Consider the following 21,869-nt stretch of genomic DNA (forward strand, 5'->3'; position numbering starts at 1 on the left):
TATTTTGTTGATAATTAGGAATAGACAAATAATAAACAATAGACTTAATATTTTTCAACATTAAATGTTTCTTGTTAAAATATGAAAAATAAATTACAAATTCATTACAATGAAATCGTAAGGTTAGGAATCCAACTTGCAAATCTCTGAAATTATTAAATATAATACTTTTTAATATTTGTGTTTCTTACTAAAATTAAAAAAATAAGTTATAAATACATTATAACGAAATTGTAAAATAAGGAGCTAAACTTGTAAATTCTTGAAACTATTAAATTTAATATTTCTCAATATTAAAGATGGATATTTATGTTCTCTGTCAGACTTATTACTACTAAAAGATTAAAGAACTGTGTTGACATTATAATTTTATAAAATTAATTAAGACTTAAATTAATTAATCCCACTTAAGTGTCATGGTGCCTTTTTATCGCACTTGAGGACATGCTCTTTTTTGCTTTAATAAAGCGATGGCATAATACTAATTATCGGCACAACTTTATGACTTTTAAAGTCACGCTTCTCGATCAGTTTCTCCGACGACTGTGTTATAGTTTCTCTCGCGGCTCTCTTCGCGCCTCCGTCGCTGTCGTCGGTCGCTCAACTTGCTCTCACTTTCGTGCTCCGGTGATGGTAAGGTATAGTATCTCTTTTACTCTCATCTCATTCATTCTCAGCTTCGTTTTCATCTCTTCAAGTCTGGGCATTCATGAAGGAATGCTTTCTGTGATCTGGGAATTAGCTTCAAATTTGAATTGGGGAATTTGAATCGTGCACGATCGTTAAAATTGGTGTGGGTCGGGCCTGTAAATAGGGCCAGGTATTTGAAAAAAATTACTTAAAAAATATAGAAAATAATTTAAAAATAAAAAACTCTTTTTAAAAATTAATATCAATTAAGTCCCTAAAATAGTGCGATCATTTCTAACTCTTCCTCCAAAATTTACAAATAGTATTATTTATAAATGAATGCATTTTGTACCTTAGTTATAAATTTTTAAAGAAGGATTTATAAATTTTGGTGGAAGACTTATAAATTACACACTATTAATTTTTTATAAGGTATTTATGTATATTTTTTGTCATTTTTGGTAATTTTTAATGTCTTTTTCCAAAATTTTTAAGTCAATTAACTAACAGTTAAAGTTAACTTTTTAATAACAAGATGCCTGGTGCACCATTTTTAAATGTTGAAGAGAGAAATTACATTAAATCTAAATTTAGGGCTCTAGGATCTCCCTAATGAATAGTTAAAGGAAAAAAATGTACTTTAATCGATGATTTTTTGTTGAGTTGACTCTGTGGGTATTTAATCAATAAAATTATTTTGTATTTCAGATTTTATCTTTTAGTATATGCCCCCAACCATCTATATCGACATTTTCATATTTGCTATTCTAACTTTATGCTCCAGTTGTCCCTTTAAAATTCAATAAAATTATTTCATATTCGAGGCTAATTGTCATTCTGATGGCAGATGGAAGAAACTGATTCAAAGATGTGGCCTGAGTTAATAGCTAAAGCTTTCATAGATATTATGGCTGAAGTTCAAATGAGTGAAGCACTTGCAACAAGGGCTGAAGCAAATAAGGTGAGAGAAGTAAGGAGGCCGCTTCTTCTTCGCCGGATTATTCTCTTGCCAAGTGTATGATTGCTCTTAACGAGATGGCATACCTTCAAGAAGATGCTTATATGGAAGCCTTGAAAACCTTGAAGAACGACCCTGAATGGAGAGAAATTTTTCTTAACATGACACTTTACAGGAAAAGGCAATGGGTACTTCATGTTTATAGTGGAGAGTTATGAGTCTTTATTTTGTTATTAAACTTTACGATTATATCATTAAACAATTATGTCACTAAACTTATGAGTAGTTTGTGTTGAAGATTGGATTTATGAGCCTTTATTCTGTTATGGAACCCTATGGTTAAGTCATTAAATTCATACTTGTTGGCGGCACCGGCGACAGACATGAATAGCGAACTATAAACTGCTTGAGTCGTGCCCGGAAGGACACTGTCCTTAAGAACTATTCCGACACACCGGAACGACGGACCAGCAGTTCTCCAGGATTAAACAAGCACTTCCTGTGTAACATCCTAATTTTTAGATAATAAAGAAATTGTGGAATTAGGTTTTATTGAGGATAAAAAAATGATAATAATAAGAATTTATATTATTTAAGGTTATTCGGAAGTAATATTATGGTTAGGCATTTAATTATGGATTAAAAATTTAAATTTAAAACCACATAAAAAATATTTAGTTAAGATATAATTTTAAAATTTAGAATATATAAATAATTTTTTTTTGTGTGTGTGTTAGTAAAAAAAAAAGAGAAGGTGGAAGGAACAAAAAAAAAAGTGAAAGGTTATTTTCTAAGTCCCACCTAGATATGGGAAGAGAAGAAGTGTCTCTATGTATAAAAGGAGGGGGGTACATGTGTTAGGAAACATGAAAGGATAAGATGTAATTTGGAGGAAATTGCAACTTATGGCCCAAGAGTTTGAATAATTAAATTCAAATCTATAGTCTTTTTTTAATATAATTGTGGGACCCACAATCCTTTTTTTATATTATTTTTTCCCATCTCTCTCTCCCTCTCACATTGCTCTACCTTGCAAGGGGGTTTATTTTCTTTTGTCTTCAGGTATGCTCTAAATTTCCTGTTTAGATTAGCATTTAAAAAATTACTTAGTTACAAAATTAATTTCGTAGTTATTTCCTAAATAATATTAGCTTTCTAATGATATGATTATTTTGTATAGTAAAGCAAATATTTTGATTAGGATTTTTCTATAAGATAGTTAATCTGATGATATGATGGATTAAAAATACAGGTTGAAGTTTAGGAATATAATAAATATTATAGAATATTTTTTTAAGGTTGAAACTCATGTAAAAGAATTTTTGAGTTAGACTCTAGATCTATACGGTTGAATTTATATTGAATCTGAGATGTAGGGCTAAACCTTTGATTATTAAATATTTATTTAAGTATGAATATGTATTTCTAAGGCTATAGAATGGTGCTTTGAGGCTTTAGGATAATTCTAAATTTTTAATTTATTTTTGGACGAAATTTTTAGAATATAGAAGGATGAAATTGTGATACTAGAAGTGATTTGAGGCTTAAATATAGTTTATTAGGGTATGATAATTCTAGAAAAAGAATTTGAAAAGTTAAATGAGGCATACACCTTAAATTAGTGTTAATATGGATCTTAGGCCTAAGATTTTCTAACTCTTTAAATTAGAGTCATTTATTAATTTTAATGTAAAATTAATATATAGTATTATGGAATAATTACGTAGATTGTATTGATAAAGAGAGTGGTGAAAGAGGAGTTGTGAAGGGGAACTTGTTATCCAAGACACAATGTAACCATTATTAATGTATTGTGATGGGTGTGTATGTGATTGGTTATGTGTTGTTTTATTGTTTGGAAAAATTATGAATTATTAAAAATAAATACTGTTACATACTTGTTTGGAATTATTGCCAAGTGGGTCAAAATTTATTTTTGTTTATCATGATGAGATATTATTATTCGGTTATTTTGTTTGGATATTTAAATGATGCATGACTTGTCAGGGTATTTTAATATATGATATTATTGGGAATTTTTGTTTGGTTAATTATTACCACGTGGTAAGCCCTCATTAGACCCAATGAGTGGCGTGTAGCTTGGTCCAACTCACCTTTGGCTGGATGATTTGACATCCAAGCATGGCGAAAGGAGGATATAAGGTGTAGTCATGCATTTAAATACTTGTTTGGTTTAATTGGAAATACTGTTTGGTTAAATGTTTTTATGTGCCCACTTAGCAATTGCATGATTAGTTATATTTATATGCAACATTACATATTAATTTTTGGTTACTGGGACTTTTAAGTCTCATTCCCTATGGTTAATATTTTTACAGGAGCGAGTTCGGCCGAGAAAGCACCAGAGACGTAACTTTGGTGTATGAGACACCATCTTTTATGTTGTCTCTTATTTTGGATCATACAATGTATCTAGTGCCAATTTAAGACATCTTATTTTGTGGAGCATATAGACTCTGATCCTTTTTATTAATTGCATTTATTATGATCAAGAGGATCATGTTTGTCCCTCTTGATTCTTGAACTGATTTGAATATCATGTCATGAGGATCCTGTCTGTCCCTCATGGTTCTAATTCTTTTGGTTCACATAACAATATAAAAAATTTATTTAGGAATCTGCCACCTTAAAATAGGCTTTTACACTAAATGCTGATTTAAAATTATCATTTTCTTTGATATGAATTGTTTTTACATTGTTTTCCATTAGGTAAAATTTTATTATAAATGTATAAAATAGAGCTTATCACTTTTAATTTTTTGTTTTCTCTTCAAATTCAACGTGTCTCTCTTTCTTTCTTTCACTTTGAAAATTTTTTAAGGGTTAATGAGCATTCTGGACCATAAAATATTGCGCGAAAAGTGACATAGACCTTAAACTTTTAAAATATGCAAACTGGATGTTGAACTTCTAAATTTATAGCAAATTACCCGCCCCTGTTAAGTTATACTTAATGTCATTACTATTTACCATACTATTCTCCATGGGGCCTAGTTAAATAATGGCATGGCAATCCCTTATTGATGTATCATTTGTTAATGAGCACTACAGACCCTAAATTATTGCAAGAGTAGTATACTAGACTTTAAACTTTGAAATCCAGAGCAAATTATCCCACTGTTTACATGTTTAACATTGATTATTATGTAGACCAAATTAGCCTCAGCATGGTTTGCCACAATGAACGCATCGTTGGTCACAGCAAACAACTCATAATTTTGTGAAATGATGTTTTCTCCCTTTTTTTTGCAATTTTTCTAGATGATTGGTATCTCATGCTTTCATATACTCTATAACTTTGATTTAATCTTATTTTGAATAATGCATATTTATTTAATGGTAAAAACTTGAGACCTCATTTGAAAAGAAGTTTAAATATCAGAGAATTTTACAGACGATGGATGCAAAAGCTGATAATTTCATCAATGAATTTAAAACTCAAATTAACTAGTTAATTACAATCTTTTGATATTTAAACTTATTTTCAAATGGGATTCCAATTTTTTACCATTAAATAAATATTATTTAAAATAAGATTAAATTAAAGTTATAGAGTATAAAAAAAACATGAGATACCAATCATTTAAAAAAATTAAAAAAGGGGGCAAAAAAATCATTTCATAAAATTATGGGTCTTTCGTCATAGCCAACAATGTGTTCACCATAGTGGACCACGCTGAGGCTAATTTAGTCTACATAATAGTTAACATTCTACACATAAACAATGGAGGTAATTTGCTCTAAAGTTCAAAGTTTAAGGTCCAAGATGCTACTTGTGCAATAGTTTAAAGTCTGTATTGTTTATTAACAAATGACGCATCGCAAGGGACTGCCATATCAACATTTAACTGGGTCCCATGGTGAACAATAATGTCATTAAGTATAAGTTAATGATGGGAGTAATTTACTATAAATTTAGAAGTTTAGGATCCGTTTTGCATATTTTAGGAGTTTAGGGTCCATGGCACTTTTTGCATAATACTTCAAGGTCCAAAATGTTCATTAACCTAATTTTAAATACATGAATTTCAAATGTGAGATTTTAAATATGAGAGTTTAAATCTAAAATTTAACAATTCAAATATTATCTTGTAAAATATTTCTAAGTTACTTAATGCATAGTTCGATTCTTGGATGTGTGTATAAAGACTATTGCTTAGAAGAGAACAACCCTTACATGGTATTCAAATTTCTTGAGGGATTAGTTTCATAGTTGTTAGCTATAGGGAAAATTTGAGAAATTTAAAAAGTTGTTAGTTATTTTTTAATTTGTTGAACAAGGAACATAGAAATATTCCTAATTTATTACTTTAAATTTTCTATATTTACAAGCAAAAGAACAATACCATGAGCAGTAGAGAGAACAAAAAGAGCCAAGTTATGAGGACTACAAGTGAAACCCAATTGACTCATAGTTTTACTGAACTTAGAAAACCATGCACAAGGAGCCTACTTGAGCCCATACAAAGGTCGACAAAGATGATAGAACTTGTTCGTCAGATATTGATATTCGGGTAGAGGCTTCATATACATTTCTTCCTCTAGATCTCCACTTGGAAATGAATTTTTACATTCATATAATAAAGAGGCTAATGCTTAACAGTAGCAATAGCTAAAAGGTTGTGAGCAGAAGTCATATAGGTAATATGTGCAAAAGTCTCCTCATAGTCGACACCATACTCTTAAGTGAAATCTTGGACCACCAAGTAGGCCTTACATTGCTTCAAAGTACCATCAGTCTTATTCTTATAGACTCAGTTTTACTAAGAGGAATGTAATATCCTTCCTCTAAAATCATAATTAACTATAAATCTCCATAATTAAGAGATTGACTTATGGTTAAAAAAAACAAATTTACCAAGTTTCCAAATGAGTCATAAAGATGGGATCCCAAGTTTTCAAAATCGATTCCATCTAAAGAGGATTTCCCAAGGACAAATTAGAGTTAATAACTATGCAGAAGCATGGCATCATTCTAAGAATCAGTGTATTTGCTTAGAAATCATAAAATAATAGATCTCTGCACAATTTGAGGCATGCACCACGGCTTGTTGAACATGCGCTGTGGCTTGTTCAACTTTGTGCCATGTGCCGTGGTGCATTGCACATTTCATGACAATAGATTTCTACTGTCAAATTGATAGCTTTTGAGGGAAACTTTTGACCCGTCCTATTTCTCCATCCAATGTCCGATTGACGTGAACTAGGTGTATACAAAAAGCTCTTTCTGAGTTCTAACTAATAGCTTGGATTTCACACTTATATTATTACTCAATCAAAAATTGGACACTCATTCAAAAAATTACACTTTTTCACCACTTTTCACAAAACAAAGTATCCAAAACACATTCCTCAAGCCAAATGCCATAAGCACCTTTCTAATCATATACAATAGGCTAAAACTAACCTATGCAATGCACAATATCATACAAAATGCTTTTAAATCATATTTTTGACACTCAACCCCTTAATTCTCAAAAACAGAAGGGGGAGCTAAAATCACCCATTTCATCAAATAATTCATAAACATCACATGTTATTCTCAAATGTTACTTGCATTAGTATTTTGTTCCTACTAATAACATCATGAATCACATACATACATCCTAGGGCCAAAAATACACTTCCCAACTCACAAAACATGTAACGCAAGTAAGATCCAAAATGGATTAATCCTAGTTGGCAATATAAGTTATCATATACACATAAATATGTAGAATAAAGGAGGCCTACTAATAGGATGACAATCCTATGCCTCTAACTATTTTCCTCTATCTTATCCTCTTGAGCTATTTCCTAAAATATTGAAGATTGTAGGGTGAGTACAATCACTCAATAACCAAGGTCTAACTAATTCATTCTAATACAAATTAATTAATTTAAATACAAGTGAAAATTCTAATTTGTCCTTCATCAAATATTTTTTAGATTATATAATAATTTTAATATAATTATTTAATTATCATTAATAATAAACATATATTATTAATTAATTAATTAAAATTAGAGAGGTGGTGTTTGAGACATTTGAAAACACCACATGTCTACTTCATTACAAAAAAGATGTTCAAATTAATAAATTAAAATAAGAGAGGTGCCATTTCAAATCTTTAAGATGCCATCTCTATACATCTCTATTTTTATCATATTAAAAAATTATTATATTACAATTTAATTAATTAGTATGTGCAATTAACAATGTATTGATTATTTCATAAATAGTGGTAGAGAGGTGGCATTTTTAGCTCCTAGAAACGCCACTTGTCTAATTTTTATTAATTATATATTACATTGATAAATTAAAAATAATATCATATTATTATTTATTTAATAATTTTACTTAATATTATTAGATAATTATTATGATTCTATTTACTTAATCATTAGCTACTATTTTATAATATATTTAATTTATAAATAATTAATAAATTATATTATTCAAAATTACAAAAATTTTAATAAAACAAAGAGAGATGGCATTTTCAGATACTGAAAACGCCACCTCTATTAATTTTTCAAATATTTATTTTATCTTTTTATTATATATATTTATTTTATTTAACATATAGATTATAATTAATAACTAATATATATAAGAATATATTTTAATTAGAAATGATACAGGTGGCATTTCATTCTTATGCAAATGCCACCTCTGTGGTGTAAAATTTTTTTATTTTATTTAATAATTAATATTTTTATTTAATTTTAGTAAATACAATAAACATTTAAAATATATTTAATTAGAATTAATTATTATATTTCATAAATAATGTTTAGTTATATTTTAATTATTTAATATTTTAATTATATAGTTTCTTAGGATTGTATAATTTAGATAATATATTTTACTGAATGATCAATTATTATTTTATTAAAAATATAGTTATTAAGTTTATTTTAATTAATTAAATATTTTTATTATTATATAGTATTTTTAATATATAATAGGAGAGACGTGGCGTTTTCTTTATTGGAAACACCACCTTTCTAATGTTTATTCAATTAATTTTTACTAACAAAATGAAAATGAATTTTTTTATTGTTTGTTTAAATTTTATTATTATATTATGTTGTGATTATTGAATTATATATGATTATCTAATTAACATAATAAAAATTAGTTAATAATCAATTATATTATTTTATTAGAGATATAATTATTTATCTAATTTTATTTAGTTAATTAATTATTTATTAAATTGGGGAAGAGAGGTGGCATAGCTTTATTGTTGTGTCAGCAGCTTAAAAACAGAGGTGGCGATTGGTCCTCAAAAATTGCCACCTTTGTCTTTTATATTTTCAAAAAAATTGACAACATTTAATTAAAATTTTTTATTTTATTTAATAATTAATAATTTTATTAAATATAATAAAAATTTAAAATATATTTAATCTGTATTAATTATTATGTTACATAAATAATAATTTAACTGTATTTTAATTATTCAATATTTTAACTATATAGTTTTATAGGATTGGATAATTTAGATAATATATTTTATTTAATGAAAAATTATTATTTTATTAAATATATAGTTATTAATTTTATTTTAATTAATTAAATTTTTTATTAGTATATTTTAATTTTTTGATATATAATAGGAGAGAGGTGGCGTTTTCTTTTATCAAAAACACCACCTCTTTAATGTTTATTAAATTAATTTTTTCTAATAAAATAAAAATGAATTTTTTATTATTTTTTTAAATTTTATTATTATTTTATGTTGTGATTAATGAATTATATATGATTATCAAATTAACATAATAAAAAGTATTTAATAATCATTTATATTATTTTATTAGATATATGATTATTTATTTAATTTTATTTAGTTAATTAATTTTTTATTAAATGAGGGAAGACAGGTGGCATTTCCATACATTGGAAACGCCACTTCTCTTACAACTTTATTGCTGTAAAGCTGTCGGCAGTGTGAAGACAGAGGTGGTGATTGGTCCTCAGAAATCACCACCTCTATCTTTCATTTTTTTTAAAAAAAAAAATTGACAACATTTATTTTGCCTCCCTGTCCGTTTATGTAATGAAGTGTTTCACCGTGTTGTCTCCTTCACTGTAAAAATCTCTTAGCTTTGTCCACCACTTCTAGACCAGCTCTCAGCTCATGCACCTAGCTCTCAGCTCATGTTAGTGCTGTATATTTAAATCCTCAGCTCATCCAATTTGATCACTCAACTCGTGGTTGTAGCTTGTGTTCTCTTAGCTCATTGAAGCTCTCAGCTCGTTGAAGCTTTTCTTCCAACTTGTCAACTCCAAGTAACTCTTGTCCCCACCAATATTTACTTTTTTCTTCTCTTGAAGGTCACACCATTATCACTTTTAGATATAATCCCTGTAAAAATTTCTCATTTTTGTGGTCCTCATTTCAGCTCATGTTCTCCATTTTCACATCATGATCTTCGGCTCATGTGTGGTCCCAACATTATTTTCTTAACACAAATAAATTGTGCTTCGCAGTGTTTCTTCAACTCTAGGTACGCTTTGTATTTTTAATATAATATTTTTTTATTTTAGTTGTATTATCAGCTATGGGTTTGAATTTAAGATTAATTTTAGAAAATTATATTTTCTATCCTAATTTTTTTTATTTGTCCTGAATGATATATAAGGAAAAAATTTTTTTTTTTTGGTAAAAGGAGGAAACAACATTTAATTAATTATTGTTGATTTATTTTAGAATTATGTTTGCATTTGTTGATTTAATTACTATTGATTATTAATTTGGTTGTTGGTTAGAATATGTTGAATTAATTATTTTAGGTATTTATAAGTGTTGAATAGAGGGTTTAATCCCCGAGAAAATTTTATTTTAAGTTATTATGCTACTAAAATTTTTCAAAATGTTGAATTAATATATAAATGTTGAATAGTGGGTTTGAGATCGAGAAAACTTTCATTTTTGGCACAATATGTCAACAAATCATACCTGACACTATCCTATAATAGGTAAAGTATATGGACCAAAGTGAATATTTACTAATCAATTGTCAAAAGAATATAGGGACGGGATGAAAGAGTTTATTACTTTTGCAGTTCAACATGTTAAAAATCCAAACAAAATTTTTTGTCCTTGCTTAGCTTCTTGATATGGAAAGAGAATTACTCCAACTGAGTTGTTAGATCATTTAATATGTTATGAAATTGATCAAAGTTATATATGTTGGACAAGGCATGGGGAGAAAAATGATGTATCCCGTGAATGGGTGTATACTACTAGGTCTTTTAAGAGAAAAAATGCATGTGATAATGTTGACAGTAATGGGTATGAGACTGATCATCTTGATAAAATGCTAAATGCAATAGAAGATGATTTTTGTGATTGTCCTTAAATGTTTGAAACGTTGATAGGTGATTCAGAGAAACTACTATATCTTGGTTTTATTAAATACACTAGCTTATCAGCAGTTCTAATATTGTACAATTTGAAAGTTGCTTGTGCATGGATTGATAAGAGTGTCACTCTATTGCTTGATGCTTTGAAAGATATGTTTTCGGTTAGTAATGAAATTCCCACTAAGACATATGAGGTCAAGCAAATGTTTTGCTCAATTGGTTTAGGTTATGAGAAAATACATGCATGTCTCAATGATTGTATGTTATTTTGTAATGAGTATGATTCATTGGAGAAGTGCCTTAAATGCAAAGTGTCATGATATGGAAACAATCAAGTCTTATGAAGGCGCTATGGTATTTTTCCATTATACCAATATTTTGGTGCATGTATGGAAATGTAAAAATTGCCAACTTATTGACAAGGCATAAGAATGAAAGGATGAAAGATGGAAAGCTTAGGCACCCTATAGATTCCCCTCAATGGAAAAAATTAACTTTAAGTACCCTAATTTTGGGGATGAAGAAAGAAGTCTTCGGCTTGCATTGTCTACTAATGGAATCAACCCACACAGTGTTCAAAGCAGTACCCACAATACATGGCTAGTAATACTAATAATTTACAACCTACCTCTATGGTTATGCTCTTCAGTCTCTTTTTCCAAAACTTACTGGTAATGGCCAAACAAATTAAAATAAAATTTGAAGAAGAAATCTATTGTAAAGATAGCTGGGAATATCTTGATAGAAATTTTATAGTGGAAATACTTAATTGAGAATGGGCATGTGCTTCTGCTATCAACATCTGAATAAGCTACTTGTTTCATAACATCTTTTAATATTGATTATTTTATTTCATGTTGTGAATGATTTTAATACATTTTTTGCTATTTATCAAGGTATTTGTACATTTCTTTTTTAAAAGACATGGAGAAAGATAATAGATTTTCATTTATTAGTCCTCATGATATTAGTCATGGGTCGATGTTGAATACATCTGAATAGGTAAATCTTGTAAAAGAAATATTCACAGAAAAGGTAGAAGTTGGAAAAAAGTATGTTATTCTTAATACCTTACAATATGGGGTAAGTATTTTATAAATTATTTTTAAATTTCTTGACGTGTTAGATACCTTAATTTTATATTAAGACATGATCAAAGTTTAAATTTTTTAGGAAACATTGGATTTTGATTGTTATCAATCTTGTGGCTGCTCCTTTACCTTTAATTTATTATCTCAATCCTCTATCTAGAGGCATGCCAATAGATCAGCTTAATATATTGATGTTATTCAATAAGTAAGTATTTCTATTTATGAGAATCATTTTATATATTCATATATATTTGAATCAATTATTATTGATTAATTTTTTTCTATTTCGATAGGGCATTGAATAGTTTTTAGGGCCACAAAGAGCTTTCCTTTTCTAGAAATAAAGACTTCTCAAAGAGTTATCAATGAACAAAAATTATGGCATATTTAATTTATATATGAAATATTTTATTGAATTATGAAAAATAAATATATTTGCTTCATAAATTTATGTTATTTTTTCATAATTTTTTAGTGCCCTTTCCAACCAAATGATAATTATTACAGGTAATATATTATGAAATTTATGAAGGATGTGAACATTCATGGTGAAATTTTTAGCCCATTTGAGGTATAAAAGTTTATCTAATTTTATTTGTGTTTGATAATTTTTAGTTATATATAAATTCTTGTTTTAATATTTTGTAGTATTATGAGGACACAAAGTATTTGGAATATAGTGATGAGCAAATTTATGATCTAATTGAGGAGTGGTCATCATTTATGTTGAATTGAGGATGTCAAAACTTTGGTACGTAATTGATGAATATTTTGTAAGATTTGAGGCTGGTAGTGTGTTCACCTAGTTTTTCTAACTTAGAGATGTTCATGTAGTTATAAACTACTTTGTTGTATTATGTTGTGTAACTTTTCATTGTATAGCTGGATTGTTTGCAAATTGCTGGATTGATTGTATATAATTTGAATCCATTATGGTAAAAAATTTGGATGTACAATATTTTATAAAATTTATTTTTAAAAAATACCAAATAGGTGGCATTTATTCATGGAAGAAATGTCCCCTATGTATATTTTTTTTTAAAAAAATATCAAATAAGTGGTGTTTATACCAAGAAGAAATGCTACCTATATTAACCATTTCCAAAACAAAATACCAAAGTGGTGGCATTTCTACCTTGTAGAAATGCCACTTCTTTGGACTAAGATAATATAGGTGGCATTTCTGTACCACAAAAACGTCACCTATGTTCTTTTAAATAGGAAAAAAAAAGAAAAATTATAGAGGTGGTGTTTATACATTTTATAAATGCCACTTCTTTTGAATTTTTAATTTTTTAAAAATTTGTCACAAAGGTGGCACTTCTACTATTTGTAAATGTCATCTCTGTAGAGAATAGAGGTGGTTTTTCAACATGGTTTAAATGTCACCTCTCTTTGTTTTTTTTAAATAAAATCAAAGAGGCGGCATTTGCAGAAAGAAATGCCCTTGCTCTTTCATTAGTTCTATGACATTTCAATAATTAATGAAACACCATTTGATACCTATTATAGTATTAAATTTTATAGCATTTTATAAACTCTACAAAATTAAAATTTTAAACGTCACCTATATCCATTTCTGTAGTAGTGATCTCATCATTGTACCCTTCATTCGACAATTTGCTTGTTATAGATATTGGACCCTCTTGACATCAAATTCTAAGAAGAGCTTAGACTATAAATTGTTTTAATTGATATTGACAATTCGTCTGTTACAAGTTTGCTTATTTCATGCAAGTGGATAGTACCCAAACTAATTTTCTAATATAATTATTTTTAGTAAAATATTATATTTTTATGTAGAACATTTTAATAGCAATAATGTCAATTTTTGGATTTTTTGTTAATTAAATTACTTTATTTTGTGAAATCTTAAATATGATGGTGAAGAATAATTAAATTGTGGCATATGCATGTACTTCTTCCCATATATACATTTCAATACTGATGAATTATCTTTACTAGATTTGATAATTTTAGCTTAGCGATAAATGTAAGTTGGGCATCACTTTTGAAATTTTATTTCGGTAATTATAGAATTGATGCCTAAAAATATTCATGTGAGTTTGATTGAAATTTTTATTTTAATGGTGAAGATTTTCTTACATGTTTGAAAATGAATTAGAAAGGGTCTATATTCAAAACATTGGTTGCTAACGACAATTTTATTATCCCTTGGCGTGCCTGTGTTAATAACTAACTAGTTTAATTATCGTGAATTTTGTTCTCACATTTGTTATTCATGGGGCTAACACCTACATTTGTTTTTTGTAGCTTTGAGCTGTGTTTTATTAGTATCACCCTCATAGATTGTGTGTCCACATTTGTTTTATAGCTCAAATTGTGATTGTTTACTTACTCTTGTGGACTGTATGTCCATGTTAGTCTTTGTAGTATAAGTCACATTTGGTTATTTACTTTCATGGATTTATGTCCACATTTGTTAATTGTTCTGAAAAGTTCTCAGACACATGAATTTTGACTAATTGGTGATTTTATATTCCATTGATTTTAATTAGTGATGTTACTATATTTATTTATTCCATTTATTTGTTTTTTAAATCAAGTGATAAGAATATTTGATATGATAATTTAATGGTTCAAAATTTTATTTAAGGTTATATAGAGTCTCTTAATTTTGAATTTTATTAAATATTTCATATAAAAATTGTTGTCTTATTAGTTATAAAATTATTGTAATTTATTCCTTTCATTCTATTTCATCTATTTATTGTTGGGACGTTATTCGTTAGAAGATATTTGTTTGGTCTTAGATGCCTTAGCTGATGCTGATTCTTCTGTAGACTCATAAGGAGCTTTTAGATGTGCTTGGTGGAGAGTTGATTGAAATTCCCTCCTTTTGATGTAATTATAAATATTTATGTATTTTATTTTTGAAAGTATGGTTAGGTGCTCTATGCCTCCACATAGGCCATAGCTAAGGTCCTTTATTTGATATATATTTTATTTATTGGCTAGAAGGAGTTGAGATATAGTTTGATAAGATATTTTGTGTAAAATATTATATTGTAAAATTTTTGAGAAGTTCTATTTATAGAGAAGGTTTTGTAAAATTTTTTTCAAAAATATTGAATTTTTTGTTATAGTGGTTATTATTAAATATATCATAATCTTAGTATAAATTCAATTACATTTTAGAAATGGAAAGATTCCTCAATTTAAGGCTTAGGAATATGTGATATGGTTCACATCTCATGTCAGTCACATTCGATTTTTGGGGCTTGACAATCCATATTTAATCTGAATAGTTTAGATTAAATGTTTTTCATGTTTTATTTTTATTTTATATTTATTGAAATAAAAATATAGAAAAATTATAAAAATTTAATAACTCTGCTCATCAATCTGACATTTTAGATTCATTATGGATGATCTATATTTAATATAAAAATTTAAATTGACTACATTGCAGATATACTCCGAACAATGCAGTCAACTTATTAAAAATATTTAATATTAAATTTGGACTATCCACATCAAATTTGGACCGTCTAAATTGATAAATGGATTTATTAAAATTTTATATATTTTTTATTTTAATAAATATAAAATTAAAATAAAAATAAAAATAAACCTGAACCGTTGTGATTAAATCTTGATAGCCTATATTTTATTTTGCTGCAGCGGAGAGACGGAGGCAGGATTCCAGGAGGAGAGAAACCGAGGCAGTAATGAAATAGAATAGGATCTTATTGATGTTGCCAAGATTCATCAATTTTTGTATGGGAGAGATGTAATTTTCCTTAATATTACATCAATATTTTTCAATGTTCCTTATTTTTCATTCAGGTGAATGGGAAATTGGGAATTGAGTTAAAAGGAATGAACAAGATGATTGTTTTGTAAAGTCAATAACACGTAATCATGTACGAGTATGTTGACGATTTGTTTTAAAAAGAAAAAGAGTAGAAATGGAAGTAAAGAGACATGAAATAAGACAATGTAGCCTAACTCAATGTGTAATTTTCTTCTTTTTTTACTTAAGCAAGAAGAAAACTTTGTTAGGGCCAATTAGAGATCGCAAGCCACACAAAGGGGGCAAAAAGTACAACCATAACTAAGAAAACAACCATAACATTTGCCAAAACAAAAAAAAAAAAAAGAAAAAGAAAACGACCACAACTTCACTAAGAAGGAAATCATTTAGCCAACTGATATGCAATAAAAAGCACACTTTGTTGTAAATTTTATTTAGATAATTTGTAAATTTCATCTCCTTAAACAAAATTAAACTATATAAAATAAATGAAAGTTTTGTTATAAATAAATGGACTTTGAATGTTATTTATGGAGCTTTTATTGTAAATTTTACATGAGTAATTTGTAAATTTTTTCTCTTCCTATAACAATAAACTATGTGAACTATGTGAAATTAACTGATTTTTTGTTATTAATAAATATAATTTGAATGTTATTTATGAAGCTTTTGTTGTAAATATTATTTAGGTGATTTATAAATTTTCTCTCATTCAATAAATGTAAACCATGAGAATTATGTAAAATGAATGAATATTTTATTATTAATAAATAGACTTTGAATGTTATTTATGAATGTTCTATTATATATTTCACAAATAAATAATTCCTTTTTTAATTAAAAAACTTAATTTCAAGAGAGACTTTTAGACCTTTAATGAAAACATGTTGGTTCTCTGGACTTGCATTATAGTAAAGCTGTTTTTGCAAGGGAGAATGACAATTAAGGACCTATTAAGAACATTAATCCCAATTATGGACCATGAAATTTTAAAATCCCAGGTAAGGACCATGGTCTTTAATTGTGATTAAAAAATGTAATTTGTAAGGTGGGATTCATTATTGCCACTTGGGAATTCACTAACCCAACTTGAGAAAATTTGTAAAGTATATTGTGAAAACATGAAACCCCACTTGGAAATTGAATGTTTAACAAAAGCGCCACTTGAAAATTCACTAACTCGACTTGGAAATATTTCTAACGTATATTGTGAAAATATGAAACTTCACTTGAGAATCAATTGTTTAATAAAAAACACCAATTTGGATAAGTCACTTTTTATTAATGATTCTTAAGTGGGGTTTCATTTTTTCACAATATACGTTAGAAATTTTTTCAAGTCAAGTTAGTGAATTCCCAAGTGGCGCTTTTTGTTAAACATTTCATTTTCAAGTGGGGTTTCATGTTTTCACAATATACGTTAGTAATTTTCTCAAGTTGGGTTAGTGAATTCTCAAGTCGCGTTAGTGAATCCCACCTCACAAATTACATTTTTTTTATCACAATTAAGGACCATGGTCCTTAACTCTGATTTCAAAATTTCACGATCCGTAATTAGAATTAATATTCTTAACAGGTCCTTAATTGTTATTCTCCCTTTTTCAAGCCTGCCTTTGCATTTCTTTTTTAAAAAAAATAGTAAAGCTGTCTTTGTTTTTCATTTTATGTTTTTAATTGCTTTCTTCGTACGCACGTGGGGACACTTTCTTTTTGCGTTAATTAATAGAGGGCATAATAGTAATTATTGGCACAACTTTATGACTTTTAAAGTCACGCTACTCGCTGGCCAAAACACAAAAAAAAAGTCACGCTCCTCGATCAGTTTCCCTGACGACTGTGCTTTAGTTTCTCTCGCTGTTCTCTTCGCGCCTCCGTCGCTCGCTCAACTTGCTCTCACTTTCGTGCTCCGGTGACGGTGACGGTGAGGTATATTATCTCTTTTACTCTCACTCACTCATTATCAGCTTCGTCTTTATCTCTTCATATTTGGGCATTCATCAGTCTTTTTCACCGAGAAGAAGAAATGCTTTCTGTGATCTGGGAATTAGTTTCAAATATGAATTGGGGAATTTGTCTTCTAGGCTTAGGATCTTTTTAATTGCATAACAAGTCTCATACTTATCTTCATCACTTCTTGTGATTTATTGTGTGAAGAATGAACAACTTTGTCACGTGGGCCAATTTCTATGCTCTCTGGATTTGTTATCTACTAAGAACTAACGATGAACACCGTAATACTAACTAATATGTATAGATTTTGATCGGACACATAATTACGTTATTGTTATGCGGACACTCTCTCCATTGCTATTTACAAGGCACATTTTAAAAAATCATTTGGTCTTATTTACAAATTATGGTACAGTCTTTTTAAGTAATATTTAAAATGTATTTTTAAAATTATTTTTTATAAAAGAGTTACAATAACATAACATTATTTTTTAAAATTTTTTATAAGGAGATGTTTAAAATTTTATACACTTTTATTTTTTTTATTCTTTTTACATCAATAATGGCGAGGTTGGTAAGAATAAAAAGGTACTTCACATCATGCAATTCTGTTTTTAGTCATTTAGTAATGATATGCCCTATTTGGTAGCATGAAATTGAGATAGAAGAAGTGAAATTAAAAAAATCAAAGTTGTTTGGTGTAATGGATCTCATTTCTTGGGAGAATTGGGTTCCATTAAAATTAAGAGAACTTTCTCATATTCATGGAACCAGGCCACTTCCTTTCTCACTTTCTTCATAAAAAATACCCACTTCTGTGTACGAACCAAATATGCTTTGAAACTTTATTTCCACTTCACTTTCTCTTCCACTTCCACTTGCAATTTGAAAATAGCACTAGCTATTAAAAAAAGTTACCTAGAAAATTTTAGAAAATGACATAAAAAATTATAAAAAAGTATCCTATAAGAAAACTAATATCAATTAAATTCCCAAAATAGTGTGATAATTTATAACTTTTCTTCCAGAATTTACAAATAGTATTTTTTATAAATGAATGCATTTTGTATTCCAGCATTTTTAAAGAAGGATTTATAAATTTTTGTGGAAGAGTTATAAATTACACTATTAATTTTTATAGGGTATTTATGTGTATATTTTTGTCTTCTTCTACAATTTTCAAGATCTTTTTCAACAATTTTTAAGTCAATTAACTAACAATTAAAGCAAACAATTTTAATGGTGGGCTGCCCAGTGCATCATTTTCAAATATTAAAAGGAAAAATTGCATCACATCTAAATTTAATTAGGACACTAAGATCTCCCTAACGAATAGTTGAAGGGCAAAAATTCCCTTTAACCTATGAATTTATTTCTATTTTGTTTAAGTTTCCTCTGCGGATATTTAATCAATAAAATTATTTTATATTTTGAATTTTATCTTTTAATGTATGCTTACATATCTATCTTAATATTCTCATATCTGTTACTTAAGTCTATGCTCTTATTGTCCTTTTAAAACCCAATAAAATTATTTTATGTTTGGGGCTAATTGTCATTCTGATGGTAGATGGAAGAAACTGATTCAAAGATGTGGCCTGAGTTAATAGCTAAAGCTTTGGTAGATGCTATAGCTAAACTTCATGAGTTGAGGGAAGCACTTGCAGCATGGACTGAAGCATCTAAGGCCAAAGCTGAAGCATCTAAAGCAAAAGCTGAGAGATATAAAGGTGAGAGAAGTAAGGAGGCCGCTTCTTCTTCGTCGGATTATTCTCTTGCCAAGTGTGTGATTGCTCTTAATGAGATGAGGAACGTTGATGAAGATAGTTATGTGAAAGCCTTGGAAAAGTTGAAGAACGACCCTGAATGGAGAGAAATTTTCCTTAACATGACACTTTACAGGAAAGAGCAATGGCTATATCGTGTTTACCGCGGAAAGTCATGAGTCTTTATTTTGTTATTGAACTTTACGATTATGTCATCAAATTTGTAAGTAGCTTGTGTTGGAGATCGGATTTATGAGCCTTTATTATGTTATTGAACTCTACGGTTATCTCATTAAACTTGCGAGTTTGTGTTTTCAATATGGAACTTTGTTTATAAACTATACTGTATTTGGATCAATGGAAGTTTAGATTTCACCAAATTCTTTGTGATACTCAAAAATTCATAGATTCATTCATTTTTTATTATAATTCTTTTATAATTTTATATTATTCTTATATTCTAGTCATTTAAAATTTCAATTATTTCAAACATATCATTTTCTTTGTATTTTTCGCTATCGATGTCTTCATCACTCTTACATCTTTTCTCATTTATCATTTTCCTTTTTTATCGATTGACAAATAAAAGGAAGCTTTTCATTTTCATTTTTTTTTTGTTTTCTCTTCAAATTCAACACATCTCTCTTTTACTTTGACAAATTTTTAAACTTCCTGAATAAAATTTTAAATATATAAATTTTAAATATGAGAGTTTAAATTCAAAATTTACTAATTCAAACACTATCTTTAAAATATTTTTAAGTAGCTTAGTGCAGAGTTCGATTTTTGAAGATGTGTATAAAGCAATGATTAAAAAACAGAACCGAACCAGATGGTCAAACCAGTCAAGCTAACAGCTTGGTTGAGGCAAAAAAATTGTTTAGGAAGTTGAGCCAGATTGGACTACTTTGAACCGATGGTCAGATCGAAAACTAGAATCAAGCTGGGAACCGGATTCAGTTTTTAAAAATTGGACTGTTCAAAAAATGCCCTTTGTTTAATTTTTTATTAATTTTTTTTAGAAAATGATCACTTTTTTAATCATTTGATGTTATGTTGTATGATATGATTTGTTAAGTCATAATAAACTTAAAATATTTAATTTTATTTTTAAGTTAAGTAGCAATTTCATATTTATTTTTTATATTTATATTATTATATACATATATAATTTTTTTAATTTAATTATTATGTTACCGGTTTGACATTAGTTTAACTCATTTGGACTATGTAAACCATGAATCGCTAACTTTTTTAGTTCAATATCCGGTCTGATTTTAAAAATATTGATATAAAGAGTATTGCTTGGAAGGGGACAACCCCATAAACAATGCTCAAATTTCTTGAAGGATTAGTTTTATAGTTGCCAGCTATAGGGATAACTTGAGAAATAAAAAAAAGTTACTTAGTTATTTTCTAATTTGTTGAACCAAGGAACATAGAAATATTCATAATCTATTACTTTAAATTTTATATATACTTTTTATAAATATTTTTTTTCATTGGTTTAACTAGTTAAAAAATATATTGATTTTAGTTTTTTTTTTTAATTTCAAAACATATCCTCAAAAACAAATGTGATCAATCAGGCTTTATTATTTTCTTAATTCAAAAACAATTTTGAAATTAACGTTATCAAACGAGCCTTTTTTTTTCAAAAGTAATTTTTTTAAATCATGTTAAAAATAATTCTTAAAAACAAAATGTGAAAACAAAATTAAACCAGGACTAAATTTTTTCGACTTGTATTTCTATTTTATGATTTCCAACTTTTTTTTATAAGATATTTTCCATTAATGCTACATCTTTTACAATTGATATGGACAGCCAAATCTGGCATTTGATAAATATAATGAAGAACCTAACTTTTACATATGACGTGTACGATGAGTTTTTTTTTTTTCCCCCTTTAAAGTATTCCCACCCCATTTAAAGGATTACCCTCTCCTAAGCGATAGATGCTATTCATAATTGATAAATTGAATTTTAGAATGATGCTTAAAGGGCTGTTACACTAACAATTTAAAGATAGATAATTTTTACTAAAAACCCCCAGACCAGAGATAATAATAAAGAGAACTCCTGAATTTCTGAAACTACACACTTCAAGTCTAGAGTATTGAATTGAAATTAAATTTTTTTAGGAAATAACAAGATTGTCCACACCTCTCTGCACTCTGGAGAACGCTCTGAAATCGGTTTCGTTCTCAGCTTCGTTTCTACACCGAAATCAGTTCAAATTTTCAGATTAAATTACATTCCTTGCGACAATTAGTAGTCAAAGCTTTCGAGTTATTTTTTTTAGTCATCCTTTCGGTAC

General features: G+C 27.9%; 1 protein-coding gene across 1 annotated transcript; it reads left to right on the top strand.

Moving 5' to 3' along the window:
* Window positions 1-565: 565 nt before the first annotated feature.
* Window positions 566-19,929, top strand: LOC129312412 (uncharacterized). Its single transcript, XM_054955036.1, has 3 exons — window positions 566-590; window positions 17,706-17,759; window positions 19,354-19,929. Exon 3 carries the CDS (start codon window positions 19,354-19,356, stop codon window positions 19,726-19,728), a length of 375 nt encoding a protein of 124 aa, XP_054811011.1. The 5' UTR covers window positions 566-590; window positions 17,706-17,759; the 3' UTR covers window positions 19,729-19,929.
* The last annotated feature ends 1,940 nt before the right edge of the window (window positions 19,930-21,869 follow it).

The sequence above is a fragment of the Prosopis cineraria genome, unplaced genomic scaffold (assembly GCF_029017545.1).
Source record: "Prosopis cineraria cultivar Desert tree isolate PC_DT_omini unplaced genomic scaffold, ASM2901754v1 PC6, whole genome shotgun sequence".
NCBI lineage: Eukaryota > Viridiplantae > Streptophyta > Magnoliopsida > Fabales > Fabaceae > Prosopis > Prosopis cineraria.

Excerpts from the sequence above, each read along its gene's own strand:
- LOC129312412 (XM_054955036.1), top strand. The coding sequence starts at position 19,354 with ATGGAAGAAACTGATTCAAAGATGTGGCCTGAGTTAATAGCTAAAGCT.